The sequence below is a fragment of the Cyrtonyx montezumae genome, unplaced genomic scaffold (genome assembly GCF_038088225.1).
Source record: "Cyrtonyx montezumae isolate F1298 unplaced genomic scaffold, pur_monq_1.0 scaffold_8, whole genome shotgun sequence".
In the NCBI taxonomy this organism is placed as follows: domain Eukaryota; kingdom Metazoa; phylum Chordata; class Aves; order Galliformes; family Odontophoridae; genus Cyrtonyx; species Cyrtonyx montezumae.
The window spans coordinates 112,451,420-112,471,611 of NW_027072089.1; the positions used below are offsets into that span (position 1 = coordinate 112,451,420).

The 20,192-nt window shown below is 38.1% G+C and overlaps 1 protein-coding gene across 2 annotated transcripts in view; it reads left to right on the plus strand.

The window, feature by feature from the left end:
- Nucleotides 1-20,192, plus strand: part of OSBPL3 (oxysterol binding protein like 3) — a 68,124-nt gene that overhangs the window by 11,777 nt on the left and 36,155 nt on the right. The window contains exons 2-3 of one of the 2 annotated variants that reach the window (XM_065752906.1): nt 9,782-9,986; nt 11,076-11,318. In XM_065752906.1, coding sequence (XP_065608978.1) covers nt 11,226-11,318 — 93 coding nt within the window. In that variant the 5' untranslated portion in view covers nt 9,782-9,986; nt 11,076-11,225. The remainder of the gene's footprint in view (nt 1-9,781; nt 9,987-11,075; nt 11,319-20,192) is intronic. The other variant, XM_065752907.1, reaches the window with a different exon arrangement.

Here is a 20,192-nt window from a genome sequence, read left to right on the forward strand (position 1 = left end):
CCAAAACCAAAGATACAGGATACAAGATCAGGTGCTTAAGAAACGTTATGTTGTGCTGTACTCTGTCTTGACTTTTGTCATCTTTTAAAAGTATGATAACTGCTCGGCTTATTAAGTAATCTATTCTTAAAGTCTTGACTCCAGGGGCTGCAAATGATACTGTAATGTTACAGGAGATCCTACTTGCTTTGTCCCTGTTTTATTATATAGTTTGGTTGCTAATTTGAACCTTCAGTGTTCATCTGCTTAATGGGTATTATAAAATGATGGAGAACAGAGAACAGTCTTTAAGTCATCTCACTGGGAACTATATAGAAATAATTTCAACAACTGTCTCATGGTTCTCCAGATTGGTACACGTTTTCCATTCTGAAAGATCATTCCAGTGAGGGACATCAGTGGGCTGGTGTCTCCTTGTGTCTGAGGATGACAGCCTGGAACAGGGGTTGTGAGACTGTGGGCTCCAGCTGCCTCCCTGTTTGTGGCTGCAACAAGCAATTGACTTATTTTATTATTCGTGAATACAGAATAGAAGAATGGAAAACTGCAGTCGCTGCTGATTTCTGCAAAAGTAATGCTTTCAACTGCCATCAGTCATTCTACGAATTATTTCTGTGTTCCATGTAAATTATCATCATTTTGAAGTAGCAAAAATAAAGAATTTGAATGTTTTTTACATCCTTTACGATGTGTTCTTAAAATAAAACTGTGAGCATGGTTTTGGGAGCAAGTTTATGATGTGGTCTCAAAAATGAACATATGCATTTCCTATGGAAGAAGCGTTAAAATTCTCTTGACTTAGGTAACCATTCACAGAAAATTTTTACACACTCCTCCTCCAGCTTTTCCCTTCTGAAACACATTTAATTTTTTCACCTTTTCACAATGAAATATATGGGACAAAATAATTCATTTTTAAGTGTTGTGTTGTAACTGTGTGTATGGCATAGGTGCTCTTTTCTAGAAATAAATGTGAGTTATGGCAGTGCTCTAAACTCTGCTGTCAAGACTTGATGAAAACCTTGTATATACTTTCAACCACAATTGTAAAAGTGTTTTCCACCTCTATGCAGTCTCTAATTTGTAATATAAAGAAGATGTACATGGGTGAGGTTTCTCTGATGTTTTATCCTAAAAGGGTTGCTTGCTGAAAAAGAAGTGTAGAGAATGGGCAGTGGAAGATGAATATTCAGCACAAGTAAGGAAAAAATATTTAGGTCAGCCTGGATAAAGTGGGCATGATGCCATCTGTCAAGAAAACTGTTTTCAATATTATATTTCCTGATACTTCATATTTTACTACTTGAAACACAATTTAAAAAAACATAAGTCTTTTAGCTCCTTCCTTTAGGAAATTACTAATTTATTTGCATGTTCAGAAATTCATTAAATGCATTATACAAAAAATTGTGGGAAAGTCTTCAGTGTCAGGATGCACTCTGTGCTGCAGTACTCATACTTAAGCACAAGTTTCATTTATTTTTGTTGTAAACCATAGTGGTTAGAAAAGCCATTAACTGCCAGCATTTTAAAAGCAAACATGAAAAGGATGATTGTTTGGAAGAGAGTGTAAAGAGATAGAAGGTGAAGAATGGTGCTAGTGGCACTTTTCTGCAGTGAGGGAGTTTAAGGGGAGTCTGCCTTGTTTGTAAGTGCTTCTTTTTGTTGCTTTTTTTATAGTCTATAATTAAAATCCTAGTTGTTCAGACATAGTTCAAGTATAAACAATGTCAAAAAATGCTGTGAAGCAACCGTGACACTAGTCTACATTATAAAAATCTTCACGTTGTAGTTTGCTGTCTCTGTATCCTGGTTAGTGACTGGAACTGAAGTGAAAAAATGAGTATACTCATTAGAGTAATAAATATGTACTGTTAAGCTGTAGCACCATTTCACTAAGCTCACATCAAATTCCTTGTAAGTTACTAATTCTTTCATGTTGCTGAGGCATCCTAATTAAAAACTCCAATCTTATAAACCCATGAAAATGGTTGAGAATGGGATTGTAGCTGAAATTTTTTTGTGCGTGGAATTTCCTTCATTTGTAATTAAATTCAAATGGAATGGCAGCAGGTTACAGCAGACTGAATCTAAATGTAAGGTTAGGGGCACACAGTGTCTTTTCCAGATCTGTCTGAATCAGTTGAAAATAACACTGCTTCCAGTTTCTCATTGCTGCCTACAGGCTGGTGATTACTATGCCTGCATTTTAGCCAACTGAGCAAGGTACGTGCACTGCCTGCTGTGATAATTGACTCTACACTGACATTCAATACGAAAGGCTCCTATGATTTTATTTGTTTGTTAACTAATTTCTTTTATTTCTGGGGGGGGGGGGAGGGAGAGTATTTATCTCCAGTAAAAGGACAATTGCTTGGTAGCAAGAATATCTTAAGCTGATTTGGTCTTTTTCATAGTGTGTATAAATTTAAACTTAAAGGCTTTAAGCACTGAGTTACTGTTGAGAGCTATGAAAATCCTCAGCAGATGTATGCTAACTATTAGTATTATTGCTGGAGGGATGTTATTTTCTCTATTGAGATGCTATACTGTAGTCGAATGGTATAAAAAAGCTCAGTGCATTAGAACTCCATACATCTTCCTTCTGGATTGTCTGTAATAACATTAAATTATTCACAATTGTTGTTTGTTTGTTTGTTTGTTTGTTTTTAAACAGAAGCTCCTCTTTTTAATCAGTCTCTTAACTTGCTCTTAGATTTTGTTCTGTTGTAGCTTACCTGAAAGCATTTAGTGAAATGAGCCTTGTGTTCCTCCCTAGCATGGCTTCTGCTTCTGAAGCTTTGGGTTCATTTTCTTTTTTATCAAGATTAAAAGTTCTCTTACCAGCTCTGAGTAAAGCTTTTAGTGTAAGCTATCAAGATTCAGGTCCATCTTCAGTGGCTGTGAACTAGAGGTAGAGATAGCAGTGGTTTCAGCGGCTTATATCGTTCTAGCTGGGGAAAAGATCCATTTTATGGTCCCTTTCTTGTGCAGGATTTAACCTGTTAACCTAGCTGCTGGCCTTCATCTCTTGCCTGCATCATTTCCTGCTGACCTAACTGTTGCAATTGATTCTTTCCCCTGGTTTTCTTCATTTGGGCACAGTACACTGCATGTAATCGTGTATCTCACATCTCCTTCTAGGTCTCTTTCAGTTCATCTTTATTCTGTGCCACAAGGATAGTGTTGTAGGAAACCTGATCTGTGGAGCCTCTTTCCTGGCTCCCACTGTCAAGGTGTTTGTTACGGTCGTATATATGAATGACCAACTGTATAATAATGACTCATATATTAAGACAAATGGTGATATACATGTCTGCCAAGAGAATTATTCAGTCAGCAGCTGCTTCTCACTGTTCTTGTATCTGCATATGTGTACATGATGTGTTTCCAAGCAAAAGGACAGTCGCAGGCATCATTCAATCTGTCCTGGAGGAGCTCCATCCCAAGCCTTAATATACTGAATTTTCATTTAAAACACTTTTCTGTGTGTGTTTATATTTGCTGTTTTGTTGGTGGTTTTTTGTTTTGTTTTTGTTTTGTTTTCATCAAAAGGTCAGAGTTAACAAGCTCTTCCTTCTTGTCATTAACAGCATCAATCCTTGCACTTGTAGCACTAATTATCCTCAGGTATACTTCTAAATGTTAATTGTTTCTTTCAACGCTTCTCTAAAGTGTCAAAATTTGTTCACAAATTACTGTGTTCAGAAGCATAATGTAGAAAAGTTCGTGGCCCTCAACCTAAAATGTTAGAGGTGAACGCTGATGCGCTTACCTGACCAAGGCTGTTCTTTTGTCAAAATACTACACATCTCCTTTGATGTTTCAAGCAGTCTTAATATGGAAGACAACCTGTAAAGACCTAATCTATACGTAAGCTTTAAAAGAAAGCTGTAGCTCAATCTGCAGCAATTAGTTAAATTATGATGAATTGATCAAGAAATGTGACATTACCGTAGTACATGGTCATTACACTTGGTAAAGTGTGCAAACAAATGTCTTTATCTGGGCAAGAACTGAATCTTGTTACCATAATCGTTAAAGTTAATGAGATCAATTTTTTAAGGTAATAGGCCTACTTAGAAAGGAGAAACAGTAAACATTCTCAAAATGAAGTGGTGTTTCCCTTGCAACTTTTTTCACTTGGAGATTGTGACATACACTGAACATATGTGACAGTGTCATGGGAAAAAACAAGTATCTGCAAGGGGTGAAGTGCTAAAAGGTTTATTTTAGACAGTGTATGATGCTGAGGTGTGAAAATTTAAACACTGCATCAAAAACGACAGAGGAGGCACGTTAGGTTGTGCTACTCATTGAGGAAATGTCTGACTTTCTGCATGAGATGAGAGGATCTCTGGGTTCTGTTTATTCATAGTACTCTGTGGCATCTTCCTTCAGGCCTCTGTTAGAATAGTTCTTGGGCTGCAGAAACTCTTTTTCCAGAAGTCCTAACCACTGTTCTACATGAAACTATGGGTGACTGGAGTTTGCTTCTCTGTAGTTAAACCAACTAAGTCAGCTGTTTTAATAAAGAATATTGCATGATGTCAGCCTTGGTAGACTTATGCACCTGACAACATTATGCAGCTTATCAGGTCATAAAGAGACAGTCTGGTATGGAATTATGTGAATGCCTTCAATGATTTTGCAGAAAAGTGATGTATTTTTCCTGTTGTACAGACAGCATTGTCTTAAGATTCTGAGTTACTACATGCTGGCTGGCAGACTGACAGCTATTTCCTCAAGAAGGCTCTGATTTCCAGAACACTATACCTATCAAAATTGAATCTAAGAAAACTGTGTGTATTCGGTAACATCAATAATAAGTGTTGAGTTTTGTGTTTGTCCTTTTTTTTTTTTTTTTAATAAGAAAGGAAGGGAAAGGGAAAGGGAAAGGGAAAGGGAAAGGGAAAGGGAAAGGGAAAGGGAAAGGGAAAGGGAAAGGGAAAGGGAAAGAAAAGCCTTGGGACATAGTAAAATGTCTTTGTTTCAGCGAGCAAAGCTTCAAATAGCAACAGATAACAGTAAAATGAGAGGCAACAAAGCTTGTGCCAAAGCTCTGAAGGTGTTTCCATTCATACCAGCCCTGAGACATTACCATTAGCAGGTGCTCATTTCTGAAGATTTAGTACAGACTGTGAAGTGATACTATGTGCCTGCTCCTTTTCTTACTGAAAATGGAAAGCCTTTTTCTCTCTCCTGTTCCCTCATCATCCTTTGTCTTTGGGCTCATGAAGACTTCTCTGGATGAATAGCATTTCCATCGTGAACAGACTCACTGTTTCTCTATAACTTGAGGTTGACAGCCCTCCCAGCGCTCATTAGCACTACTCTGTGCAGTGTGTGTGCTTGCAGCATAGTGTTTGATCACAGCTCAGTAGCTTTTACTTTCCTGACAGAGAGACTGTGGACCCGTCTGTTCCAGCATCACAAAGCAGTTCCTGCCATCCCCAGGCTTGTGGCATCTCAGTCATGTGTGTCCCCATTCCTTCTGGCAACTTGTGCTAAGGAGCACGGAGCTGCCAGCCTGGCCCTAGGCAAGGCTCCCCCCAAAATGGGCGGGGGGGAGATGAGGAATTAATTATTTAGGACGTGCCTGTGAGCTAGGTCAGTTGTATTTGCAAATGCAGTTGCATTCTTGACTGTGATTAGAAGCTGGGTTAAAAAGGTGGTATGACAGCTAACCAATTAACATAATAATGCTGCCATTGCTAATTTTTTTGTGTAACTCATCACAAAGACTTTTGAATGTATCTGCCTGGAATACATACACGGTAAGTTTCATCCAAATGCAATCTGTCACATCTCCTGAGGGAGAGGGGCAGCAGTGTCAAGATTAGGCATTTAAAATTAATCACGTTCACAAGCGGTATTAAACTCAATTTCAACAGTAGATATGATGAAAACGTGGTATTTTTATACATACTTACATTTTAGGATGCATATTGACCTACTTCTAAATTTATACAAGATCTTCTAATACCAGGTACTGAATTATTTGCCTCCAGGGTTGGTGAAATTGCAGATACTTGCTTTGCTTTGGGAAAGCCTGACTAGACCTGACATCAAAGCATGTTCTTCTTTGGTGTCTTACCTGGGGTACATAGTAGTGGATTGCTTCCAGGTGGTTGAGTTTGGGGTGGTTTTTTTTGTGTGCATGATTTTGTTGCTGTTGCTTTTATTTGTTTTCCTTATGCTTGGAACATGCAGGATATTTTTTTCACTAGTGAAGAATATTATATGTGAAAAGTAATGCAGTGTTAAATACAACGTGCCTGTTGTTTGTCTGGTTTTCTTCTTTTCCCACCCTGTATCTCTTTTGATTACACAGACAGGACTGTTTTGTTTGAACTAAATTTTCCTCTCTGGGGCCATTGAATTAGTATGATTTAATTACTACGGCAGCCTCCTTAAGGAAGTAGGCTAGATGGAGCTAACTGTCTCTTTGCATCACGGAATACCTTAGAAGATAGTATATGCCTATGGCCAATGAAAGTGTCTGCTCAGGAGAGGTGGTGATGTGGATAGTGTCTTGGACAGCACCTAACTGAGGGAAGGTCTCAAAAGCTTCCTATGTTACTGCTACTTTAGTTAAGTTGTTTGAATTGTTGCTTTCAAAGATAGTTTTAATAACTTCATTCTTTTTAACTGCTTTGTAAGTTTCTCCAAAGGAAATAGCCAGCAACAATATGATATTTGCATGCCCTGTCTTTCAACAGCATGAATGTTACAGTAATTCAGGAATAGCAAATACCTTCCTGAAAAAGACATTTCCAGTAGCTGTACACAGCATATCTATAGGCTATATATAATTCTTTCTTTTTATTTTTGAGCCAAATGAGATTGTTGGATAGATTAAAGCTGACAATTTGAAGTATGACAGAGAAAGCCACGAAAGCATTACTTGGAAAAGACTATTGCTTTCTTTATCCAAGTGGGCATGAGTGAATGTAACCTAATAATTTAATAATTCATACTGACCAAAGGTTTCAGTGTGGATTCTTTTTCAGTTCAGTGGGAGTCACTGTGTTGCTTGCTACTCTGACTTGGATTGCTGTCTTGCATTTGCTGTGTCCACATGACTTCCATCAGACTTTCTGTTGTTCTTACTCTTCTATCCACAAAATCTCTATTGACTACAGTTATAGGATGAGATGTACACTCCAATTTTGCTGCTCAGTTTCTCTCTACAGTGTTCTTTTGATGCTGATTCAGCTCTGAAACAGCTGTAAGTCTTTTTTCTTCTAAAGCCATAACAAAAACAATGGTGTAATGTCGATTCAGTACTGCAGTTTTCCAGAATTTTCTAAATTTCTGCCTTTCTTCTTTTGTGAGACGTGGGATTTTGCTGTAAGCTTATTGCTTTGAGAATTGCTGGAAATGAGTTATACTGAGAAGTCATTTTGAACCAGTGCAGTTTTAAAGGTTTGAGGACAATGAGGACTACTTATAATTTTTAATAGTCTTCCTGTTGTATATGTTGTCGTAAGTCTACATCTGCCTTAACTGATATTGACTGATAAGGCTCCTAGAAACAGTAAGTGTTGTTTATGGGTTTAAGATACAGTAACTATAAATAATATTTGACACTCAAGTTTTCTTACTTCTTTAAAGTGCTCCTGCTGAGGTCATTTGCAGAAATAGTCTTGGCCTACTTTTGCTGCTGTTGACTCAGTAGAGAAGAATTAGGCCAATACTTAGCACTTGTGAAAATTCCTGTCCTAAATGTATTTGAATTTACCTCAGCCTCACACTTCAGATTTGTCTTTTTGGAATAGACTGAAGTAGCTGGTACTGTGTGCTTCAGAGGAAAGGTGGGAATATTCATCATTAATTCTCAAGTCATCCCATGGCATGGGGAATTCCAGAAGGCACTGAACCTGAAGTAAACAGATCGTGATGACCTCAAACCATGAGAGTCTGCTGCAGTTTTAGCTTTGTTTGCATAATCCTGATTGTTATGCCTGCTTTAAAGTCTTAATTGCTCATGTACCTTTGTAGCATTCAGTCCTCCAGTAATGTAAAATGAGAGTCACCCTGAAGAGGCACAGTCATAGCTGCTGGCAACCAGAATATGAGACACTGTTTGGGATGTAGGGTCAGTGTTTTTACACCTTTCTGGAAGCACTGAGTTGGTTATTGTTGAAGGGCAACTATGTCTTCATTTTCTCTTTCTGAGCTGGAAGGGAATTTTGAAAAAGGAACACAAAGCAGTTGCTGGAGGCCACAACAGTTTTGACAGATGGGATGGGGTCATATTCAGTATTCATGTATAGTTTCATGTTCAAATTTGAAATTCTCTAGGTAATCATTTAAATTAGTATGAAACATTAATAAAATATTAATAAGACTTTGGACAAATGGCACATCTCATTCTCGACTTTTTTGGGGCTGGTAAAAAAAAAAAAACAACAACAACCCTTTTCTTCAGTTCATTTAGTAAATTAATTTGAAGAATACAAGAAAATTGGAAAACCCTATTTTAGAAGTAGACTCTCTAACTACTTTAGGTGCTCTCTGTTAGGTTTATCCTGCCACCCTTTGCTTAAGCAGCTCAGGTTAGGTGGCTGAGTCACTTTCAACTCATTTGAATTCTAGAAAAGTGCCCATCTCTCTTTGATTACAAAAAGACAAATTACTTAGCCAAAGGAGATCTGAAGTGCTTGGCTGGGTTCCCAAAGTTTATGTCTAGACCATATCACTGTTAGTGAGCAGAGCAGTGCAGTAAAAGCGGGCCTTTTCAAGTGAGTCAGTTATGGCATGTAACCCACACTGGCACTGAGATAGGACTGGTTGGGATGAGCTTGAGCCTGGTGCCATGAACTCAGTGCTATGAGCATTGGATGCATTCCTGGAGCACACTTTCTGCTTTCCTTTTTCCAAAAGAAATTTGGTGTACATGCTCCAAGACTGTCCTGCAGATTAACCCAATATATGATCAGAGGTGGTGGTGAGGAGGTTTTTGGAGTAAATGTTCTACTGATATGTTCTGCATATGCAAATGTAGCCACACTTTTTTGTTCAGATTCCTCAGGGGTGAAAAAAATGATGGTAGAAATAATCTTCCGACTACACAGCTCCTTTTTGTATTAATGTTGGTGAGACCTCCATTTTGTTTTTCCACTATCTGAAGCTTTCAGAGTATAACAACCACTGTGCTATGTTCAGATGGGCAAAGGGCATCGTGACCTGGCATATCTTGGGGATATGCTAACAAGGTACTGATGACAATAAGTGCATTTTGCCACAAATTAGGGCCTGTTTCCTATTATAACTCTGCCAATCTCTGTCAAAATGCCAGGTAGTGAACAGTGAAAACCAAGTGCTATGTTGAACACTTCAGTCATTTTAGACATGGAACAGTGAAGAGGACCACGTAGCTATCTGAACGAGCAGTGTACAATAGTTAAACTTATGCTGTGTGGCAATTTTGAGGGAATATTTGAACTGTGAGTTTACAGAAAGCTTTTTTACACTCCTATCATGAGTGTTTGATCTCTGCTCATAAATAGAGATATTCTATTAAACTGTTCTACAAAATGCACCTTGAAACTAATTAATAAGTTATGCTTTATGCTTACTGAATGGTTTAAACATTTTAGAAGTGCTAGTCCTTGGTGAAATGCTGCACAGAAATTTATCTTTTGGATAGGAAGAGTCCGTATCATATCAAAAACATACTCTTCCTAATCTCAGCAGTAATTTCAGTGCAAAACTTGTGTGCCAGGCTCAAATCAGGTCTTGTTATCACATCGCTGTGCTGTTCCATTTCTCCTAGATTCTTGCATCGTGCTCACTGGCTTTTTGAAACAGCCTTAGCCAAGTGTGCTTTCTTACCTGATTTTTGGAAACGGGATTATTTCTGCAATACTCAAGGCCACATTTCAAATCTGGAGAAGAGGAGACTCAGGGGAGAGCATATAGCAGTTTACAACTATCTGAAAGCAGGTTGTGGCGAAGTGGGTGTCAGCCTCTTCTCCCAGGTAACAGTGATAGGATGAGAGGTAATGGCCTTAAGTTGTGCCAGGGGAGGTTCAGGTTGGATGTTATGAAAAACTGACATTGCATTTGTTTTTTGCTTGTTTGTTTCTAGGACAAACTAGAGTTTTTAGAACAGAAAGTATTTTGCTAGAGATCTTAAAATGTGAAGTAATGCCTCCCTCTTTTGGAAATTAAATTTCTCTCACCTGTGGAAGTGTCTTACCTTCCTTGGTAATGGTTTTGCACTATTCCTCTTGTGCAAATTCCTTGCCCAAGACAATAAAATCTGAAGTGAGAGACAATTCACAGAGCTCCTCCACCACCCCAAGTTTTGTAAAGCATTACCCTTTTGTTATGTCCTCTGTTCCATGTAAAAAAAAAAATGCTGTTACTATGACAACTCTTTCCCACACTGGAAATCCATTATTAGGAGTTTCTGGCATGGGTTTTATTTGCATATGCTGCAAACAACTCTGTTATTAAACAGACTGATGATTGTTCTTCTCGTCACTGAGTTAGATGGCTGATGTGACAATGGTTGCAACTTCTTGATTCCAGGTGAGAGTGGTCATGAACAGCTCTGCATAGCTCTTACTTCTGAATATAGCTTGTATTACATGTTACTTTTTCCTTACAATGTGAAGCCACACTTGTTTAAATTATCAAACAACTTGAAGAAAATGTATTTATTTTAGTTACTCAACATCTTTTTTGTGACACATTTGATTAGGTGCTTCCTCTTCATTTTGAGAATGCTTTGATCTTTTTTTGTATATTTAGTGTATTGTATGTCTTTATTAGACTTCTTTTTGTCATTGGAATACGAATTTAAATCTTAAAAATGATGATTTACTTTTTCTTCTACATAAATAATGACAATAAAAGCATGCAATTCTTGCTAATCCTATTTGATAATAGAAAATATATCATAAAGTGACTTTTGCATTAATTTCTAGTAGAGTACAGTAATGTTGTCAGCTTGCATTACCAAAGGCTATGTTATGATTTCATTATTTTTTTCTATGGGATGGCAGTAAAGAGATTGTATTGTATAAATTTGGCATTTTGGTTTTTTTTATTTTTCATTCTAGGAATTTCTATGGGATGCAGATCATGCTACTGGAATGCATTCGGGTAAAGGATGAGTTCTGCAGTTCTCTCAGGAGTCTTCCAATACATCTGCTTAATTACCTTTTAGTGGCATTCTAAGTGAGCTGATGTGAAACAAATGATCTGGAGCCATGAGTGAAGAAAAAAACTTTGGCGTATCCCAGAAAATGTTGTCTCCTTCAAGAAGTACTAGCAGCTGCTCCTCTAAGCAGGGAAGTCGACAGGTAATGCAACCAAACTGAACACAGTGACAAGGACTGGTTGTTACTTCTGCTCATGAATATTAGTGAATTTCTAAAATTCTGTTGTACTATTGCTTGTTCTATTTGGCCACCTATCTGATTTCCTTACTCTGTTTTCTTTTTCTCTTTGCATAGCAGCATCTTGTTTTTAGTGAAATGCACTGAACCTGTTTTACAAATATTATTTATATTATACTGATATAACCTGCCTGAATAGCAGGCTCTTGTAAAATTGGAATGCTAACACTGAATCTTTATTCTGAAATATTTCTGCTGTGGAGGCTTGATCCTGAAATCCCAAATCTTCCCTAGAAAATAACATTCCTGTGGGTCCCAGAATACTGGGTAACAGCTCTGCTTATTTCAAGTTTCCAGGGAAAGGTTTGCATGAAAGGGAATGCATTTTTCTGAGACTTGATGTAAAACAGCCTTGACATTGAAAATGTTCAAGTGAATGCCTGTATGCTGGTTGTTGTAGTAGTAATGTAGTTAAGAAAACACATATTTATATAACATACTGCATCTAGATTTCCAGTTCTGTATGAAATGTGAAACTGTACTTTGTCTTCTGCAGAAGTGATCATTTTTGCTATTCTTTCAACCTTACAGTGGTAACCAGACTGTAAACATTTGTACTTGATGAGTGAGACTGGTGAAGACAGCTTTTGTGTGTGAGCAAGAATCACTGACCTGTATCACTGCTGAAAATTAAGCTTAAATACACTCAAACGGTGCTTGCAAAATGATAAGCAATGCACTCAACATACATAAACTTTTATTTGTACAGATGCCAGATTAGTGGAGCTCTTGGAGCTGCTTCAGGTTGAAATGTTAATTGGAACTGAGCATCCAAATCCCCTAAAAGCTTTGGAGACCTCAGCTGTGTGTAGAAAGAGCACCTGCTTTTCTGAGACTTCTATCCCTACACCTCCAATCTCTGCAGTTTCTGCAAAGTGCTATGCTTCTAAGAATTGCTTTGCATTTCTTGTTCATTCAGCAAGTGAATCCTCACTTTCAGGACACTCTTTTTGTTTTCCTTCAACGTTATTTTTAATATCCTCAGTACGAGATTACCTTTAAAAACCATAATTTAAAACATTTGGTATTGTCTGTTCCAACAGCTCCAGTCAATTGCATGTTATCACATAGTATTTCATTAATAAGATTTATATGAGCGTGTCTAAATCCCTTGGTGCATTACATAGACGGTAAAATCAGCTATACTTATGCAGGAGCAATTTATGCAAGAAAATAACTTACTGCCATTTAACATGATAGAATCTGTAGAAAAGCTGAGGCTTTTGATACTATTGTTGGTAGATCCCATTTCTTACTCATTTTATTTTCACCTGTACTCTTTGGAGGGAAGGAATAAATCAGTAAGGTTTACTATCATCTTGTCTGTCCCCAGTTTTTTATTCTTTGATCACTCGTACAAAAGAGCAAGGTATACCTGACAGATGTAGGAGATGGAACTTGGCTGTTCTGTTCATATTCAGGTGCATCTGTGTTCCTCCTCAGGCAGATGGTTAAGTTGCCTCATACACCAATCAGGTCAAGCTGAATGAAGGTGTAAAGTGGGTTGTTTCCTGATCTGTTTTGAAGGCAGCGCAGTTCATGTTTCTCCACACTGGACATGGTGATAAATATCTCCACTTTGATTTAAGTTTCAGTATTAAAATTTTCACGGTTGGTCACTGCAGTACCAAGTAAGTAACTGGATTCTTTTGCACCTGGGCAACCTAAATGAGTCAAATAATCTGTCCCTGATTTCAGAAAGCATTACTAATAAGCCAGCCTGCATGAGTTGGGGCAGTTCACATGACTTGTTATGTGCTGAGAAATAGCTGCTGAGAAAGGCTAAAATTTTTGCTTGCTTACTTGCTTTTCACACTTACCCTGAAAATTTAGAAATACTTGTTTTCAGAAATAGCATGACCTTTTTTAGAGTCTTTATGATTTCTCCTATTTTAATAGAGACTTCTAACGTTTGTAAGGAATTATTTAATATTTACCTACTCCTTTACCAAATATAATAACTACCAACCTTATCTTATAACTTTGCATCTGCTGAAGTGATCATGAGGTCCTAAAAGTAGTTTACAATGCTAAAACAAAACAAAAGATCTAAATTACAGTTTCTTTCAGGGCTGTCAGTGTTGTTTGGGAATTTCTAAGTCACAGCCTGAACCAATAGCTGAGCACCTGGTAAAGGGACACAGCCAGCTCTGGGAGTGCAGGTGAAAACAATTCACCTGTGCAACCAGAAGGGGTGGAACCTGGTTCTACCCCTCCCTAAGCCATAGTTAAGGGCTAGCTGATATAAGGGATGGATCTCTACCTGCTATTCTCTCCTTTTGGAGAGTTTGGTGAGCCCTGAGTTTTGGGAGGGATAAGCAAACCTTTTTTTTCTTTAACTGGCTTGTGGCTATCATCTTTTTTTGGTTAATTTAGAACAGGTTATCTGCAAATGAGTTTTCCTATGCAATGTTTGTGTGCATAGCAGTGTATTGTAGTTCCTTATTTTATTCCCTGATGCTTTTTTTTATCTCTGCACATGTTTGTTTTGTTTGTTTGTTTGTATTTTACATTGAAGTTGTTTCGCAACTTACGGAACAAACAGATTTGCTGGGGAAAGCAAAGATTTAAATAACCTGTATAGTATGTGCTCTAGATATTTACTTGAAAATAACTTATTTAGGTCAGTTTTCCCTTAGGATTTTAAAGTTTGGTTGTTAAGTATAATTTGTTTTGATGGCAGGCTTCAGTGAATGTTTTGATGAATGTTAATCTCTGCTGTATGCAGAATGATGGTCCTTTGGATCTGACAGAGGCAGTCTTCTGCAATGCTTACTAGTTTGGGTACACTAGTGCTATGGGAGAGGAGTAAGACTCTTTTATGTAATCCTGCTCCCAGAAAGATTTAGTCTCTCAATTTATAGAGACTTGCACTTTCTTAAAGGGACTTTCTCTCTACTACTGTAGATTATAGTATAATGACATATATTGTAAAATCTGAACTGTCAGTCTGTGCAGTGAAAATGTAGAGTTCTGTGTTGTTTCTGGCCTTTTATATTATTTCTTGCACAGTTCCTGTCACATTTCATAGAATATTATTGCTTTTATTGTTGTATTGCTTCTTTTTCTTCTTAGCCTCTTTCACTGGTAAGCTGGAGCTACATCAACTGTCCCTAATATCCACGTCCTGGTGGATGTTCTGGGAATGAGTAAGGCCACCAACTGAGGCTTGTTTGGCCTTTTCATTTACATGTTAGTTTAAATAGCAGCAGGTGTACTGTGAAGCAAACAGCAGAAATCTAAAGTGCTATAAAACTTCTAAAATGTCTCTTAATACTAAAAGTACCATGTATGCAACATACAGACGTTATTTTTCCTAAGTCCTATTAGAAAACTGCGGTGGAGTACTGTTAACTCCTCTAACTGTATTGACTGTACTGACAGTATTGTGAAAGTTTGAGTAATTTTGCCCTGGCCTCTTTAGAATGTGGAGTGAATTGTTGGTTTTTATATTCTTTATCTTCCAGTTCAGTGGAAGGCTTCCTACTCCTCTTTTGAGCCTTCAAAACTAGACTCATTACTTGCAAGTTAAGGACACATCCGCCTAGGTGCTTTCTTCTTGTGCTGCTGATTTGACATGGAAATTCTTTTAATCTAGTTAAGTAAAAGTGAATCCTGAAAAATGGAGGAGGCAGAGACCTGAACAGTTTTTGTTTTTCACCATAGTAGAGGGGTCTGAGTTCTGAATTTCCCTGTTTCCCTAGTCACAGACCCCACTGTGTGTACATGCTGTCAGCGAGTAATTAACAAGTTGAGATTGGGATGCAAAGCCACCTACGCGTAAGGCTGTCCTTGGAGTTGCAGTGGCTGCTAAAATGTAGTTATTACTCCTCCCAGAGCAATGCATGCCAATAGTGTGGAGCATAAGTGGAGACCTGTGATACAGAAGATAAGCTGCTGTGCCAGAATTGACTAAAACGGAACTGCTGGACTTTGAGAGGCCTGCGCTTTCCTTTCTAAACTTGGTGGCCTTTTTCTGTAAGGTGCAATGCATTTCTAGTGTGAAGACACCAAGTTAATGCTGTTCCACTGTGTACATCTCACCTTGAAGCCTCATAGTAGGGTTGGAGGCTACTGCCGCATCCAAACTCTGCCCTTCTCTGTCAGTCACAGAAAGAGTTGTTTTCTACAAAGTTGCAACTCAGATTGTGTTTTGTGAGCAAGGAAAACTGGTTTTGATCATTCAATTTGAATTGAAAGATATATTGTGATAATTTCTAAGTCTAATATGCAAGCTAACTTTTTAAGTACGAACGATAGGGAAAAGCCTTACGAAAGGACTGCTGCTTAAAAATACTGCATGCTCTAAAAAAGAAAATGGAATCATTTCTGCCAATTTTATGAACCGTAACAAATGCTTTAGTTGCAGCTGATGCCAGCCCTTATCCTCCACAAAGCAAGTTTCTATTTTTGGCACTTTAAAATATTCGGTACAACTGACTGCATTTTATACTGGAAGAAAGTCTGGCACTGTCATCTCTTTCATTTGGGAAACAGCAAGTGCAAGCCTCAGTCTGAGAGCTGTTCAAACTCATTACTTCATTCTTTCTCCTGAGATAATTCACCTTGAGGAGCTGTGTGGCACACAGTATTGAAGAAAGTGGGAAGGTTTTTATTAAACATAGAAAATTACTCTAGTTACCTAATGGCAGACTTATCTCTGGAGACTGAAGTGTGCTTTTTTTTTCCTCAGCCATAGAGCGTATATAACCCTTCAACTACAGTGTGAATTCCCATGCTGATCTGAAATGAGCATCTTTGAATCTGTGAAAAGTAACAATAGTGCTTCCTCCCCCAGCCTTGAGTGAAATCTCTGCCTCAGGCAACAAGTGCAGTGTTGATCTTTTTCTGCAGATATTGGTCCATAATAATGTCTTTGGTAGGGTGGTAGTCATTCAGTCTGGGCATCAGACTGAATATTATCAATGTTAGACAGCTGTTTTTTTGTTTTGTTTTTAATTTGAGGAGGGTTGGGTGCAGAGCAGTAGTGAGGATGAAACTCACTGAACAATTGAGCGTTATGGTCTGGGGTATCTTTTCCAGTTTCGTACTGTAGGATGGGAATCAGCAAAATAGACCATAATCTGAATGCTTCCAGTACCTTTCAGGAAATCCTGTATTTCCAGTTTCCTCCAACTATTTCAGACAGTTAAGAACAGATAACCTGCCAGTTTGATTAATTTGTCTTCATTTTAGAGAGTAACCAACTTTCTTTAGTTTCTGCAGCTGTTCCCAGCAATAGCCAACTGATGCTTTTTACTCATTAAATGAGGTGTCAGATATCTTGAAGAACAGAGCACTGATCAAAATCCTGGTAGGGCTTAGTTCCTGAATGGATCTAAAAAAAAGTCACAGTCAATGTTTGAAATAAACTGTGGGATTTTAGAGGCTGAGGTGGGAAAGGTTGGCCTCTTCTGGTTGGAACAGAACCAAATGCTTGCTGTTACTGCAGTGTTGTGTCTTGTAGTTATCCAGCAGTTCTCTAAGCTGTTAATTCTCTGAAATATTCACCCCATTTCCTTGGGTAATAAAGTTGATCAAATAGTCTTGTACTTTTGAAAGTTCTAGATCTATTTCCAGTTCAGCTAAAGCTACCTTTTTAGGTAAATTTTGAAATTGAAATGTGATGTTCCCAGATTAACAGGAATATGACTAGGGAGCTTGCCATCACCTGAGGTTTGGCAAGACATTGGCCCTACTCAAAGGGAAATGGTGCTCTTACTTCTTTTCATTCTGTTCTCACACTTGTTTTTATTGTTAATGCTTTTTTTTTTTTGTTAAAACAGTAAGAAATGCAGATCATCTTCAGGAACAGGGGAAACCTCTTATGCCTGGACTGCAGAAGCAGCCCAAAGTAAACTTTATTTGCAATACAGGCCAGGATATGTTCTATATTTAAACCTTTCACCCAAACTGTTGATGCAGAACGTATTCCAGATGGATGTACTACAGCTCTACTATTTCTCAGCTGCTTCCTTTGTCTTCACCTCATGTGCCCAATGTAGCATGGATCTGCCTAATTTCAGTACTTTCTTTCCAAATTTATCCATATAAAAATGTGAATCTGGATTCCTGCCTTTTTGGCTGTGCTCAAATTAGTTCTCGTCTTCTGCAAGTAGTCTGCTCTATTAACAATATGCTGCATTTAATCTTGAGCAAAGACTGTGAGAACTGGTTCAAGGAACGTTGTTTGTTAGTAGGACCTTTTCAGTATTCTTAATGTTATGCCTGTTTGCTAGTCTTGACTACTATCAGGTTGGCTTTCAATGGAAAAATTTTGCAGTTTAATATATTTTGGATTAGGAAGTAGAAATACCATGCTTAGATATCATGTAATACAGTTTTTTAAACTCTTCTGGATAATTTCAAGAAGGAAGAAACAAAACCATAAGCATACCATTATTCTTCATTTTTAAATGTTCCTGTTAGTTCTTAATTTTACTTTTTAATGTTTACTTCTTTTCAAGTCTCCGGTTTGAAAACATGTCAATATTAGTTTTTTATTGGCTCATTTGCAGAACATATTTTCTGAGGAGAGGAAATTTTATCCACCTGTGGACAGTGAGTAGCAGTAAGTTCAGCTGTTGCTGACTTAATATAAATTGTAGCATTACACTATACTTGATGATACTTAGAGGCTACTTAGTCATCATAACTTCTAAAAAAGGGTTAATTACATAATCTTTAACAAGAATTCCAAACTCACTATAGAAAGCATTTGGTGGCCTAGTATTTCTGTTTTTGGTTAGAGCCGATGGAATATCATTTCTTTTTTGCTTTCAAGATTGAAAGGCTCGGTGAAGAAAGCAAAAGAAGGTCCTTAATTGAAGAGGCTCATAGCTGCCTTTGTATTTACATAGCTGTCAAGCTGTAGCTAACTGTCATATAATGGGCACAAGCTGGCTCTGCTTCGTTCTCTGACTGTTTCAGCCCGCTAGACTCATGCTGCTGGTGTCTTGAAGCAGAGCGTGCATTGTTGTGGTTTGTGATGGGCTGATATGCTGGCAACAGCCCAGAGAGCCTTATGTCCTCCATTCAGCACATTAACTCCTTGTGTCTGAGTACCTTCTGTCTTCCCTGACTGGATGTCACAGTAATTCACCCCAAAGCAGGAGAAAATGTGTTGTTATTCCTTATCCTAAGTGAATCCCAAGTTGAGAAAAATGAGTAAAGAATATGGAGCATAACCTTTGGTTACACTAGGGAAAATATGATTTCATGACTACTCTTCAGAAATAATGGTTTTTAAGAAGCTGTCAAAATATTCGAGATTGGAGGAAGTAGACTGCATGTTATGATAACAACTTCATTTAGAATGACTGCAGTTTTGACTTGCCTTCAGGTGGCATAACTGTAGTCTGGAGAAGAGGAGGCTCAGGGAGACCTTACTGCTGTGTACAACTCTCCTGTGTAACTAGTGGTAGGACTAGAGGAAACAGCCTTGAGTTGTGCTAAGGGAGGTTTAGGTTGGATGTTAGCGTTCTCTGAATGTTGAAGGATGTTATCCTTCTCTGCAGGAGTGGTCAGGTGCTGGAATGGGCTGCCCAGCGAGGTGATGGAGGCACCAACCCTGGAGGTGTTCAAGAAACATTTGGATGTTGTACTGAGGGGCATCATTTAGTGGGAAATATTGGTGGTAGGTGGACAGCTGGATTGGATGATCTTGGAGGTCTTTTCCAGCCTTGGTGATTCTATGGTTCTGTGATCCTTGGGTGATCTGTACTGTCTGTTGGCAGAGTTTGGGGGCTGAACTTGAATGATTCTGGAGATGGTTAAATGAGTACATCTAGTGCCTTCGTTAATTTTTGTTTTAAAGTTTTTTGAGTCAGTCAAATCCAGGGAAGGGTAAAGGGGAATACTTCACTTTTTAACTTAAATGAAAAGAACCACAAATACTCACTTGTATAGTAATTAATTCTGTTTTCACCAAAGTGTTTCACAGTGGTCCTTCATGTTGTTAAATTCTACAGGTTACACCATTTCTCTTTTTCATATATAGCAATGGTACGAGCACATGAAATTTTCTGACAGTTTTTAATGGGTATGGATCTGTAAAGTTCTGTGATAGCTGGTGATAAATCATCCATGAGGTTTTTGATCAGAGATCTTGAAACTTGTTTTATGCGGTCACTAGCTTTTTTTTTTTTTTCCACAATAAAGATTTGTAAAAATTATTCTCTTTTCTGTTAAGTTGTTGCAGAATATTTCATACAAGACTTGCTGATGGCAAGAGATTCTTTAAACTAGAGGCGTATCTGATATAAGTGGGAAGTATTTTTTTTATAGTCTCCATTTACATTGTGTTCCTCATTATACTTCAGATAGTCACACGGCTTCTTAGCTTTTTTTTTCCTTTTTTTTACTGGGGAGGCTGCAGTTTGTAAGAAAATGGAAAACCTTGAGTTATCTAGAATAGATAAAGTGCTACAGTCTTAATTTTCAGAATTATTTTTCATCACTTATAAATATCCTACTAGCATAGGCTATTTCTGCTCGTGACAGCAGGAATTTTTTATGGTAAATTGTGACTAGGCTGTGGCTATCTGTAAAGATATGTACAGGTAAAGGATAGAATGGGTTAGGTTGTGAGGAAACTTAAAGGTCATCTAGCTCCAACCCCCTGCCTGCAGGCAGTGTTGCCACCCACTAGATCTTGCTGCCCATGGCCCCACCCAACCTGGCCCTCTTTATTTTTATGGCCCTTCCCTCTGGACCTGCTCCAGCAGCTCCGCATCTTTCTTGTGCTGGGTGCCCCAGGTCTGGATGTAATACATGGGG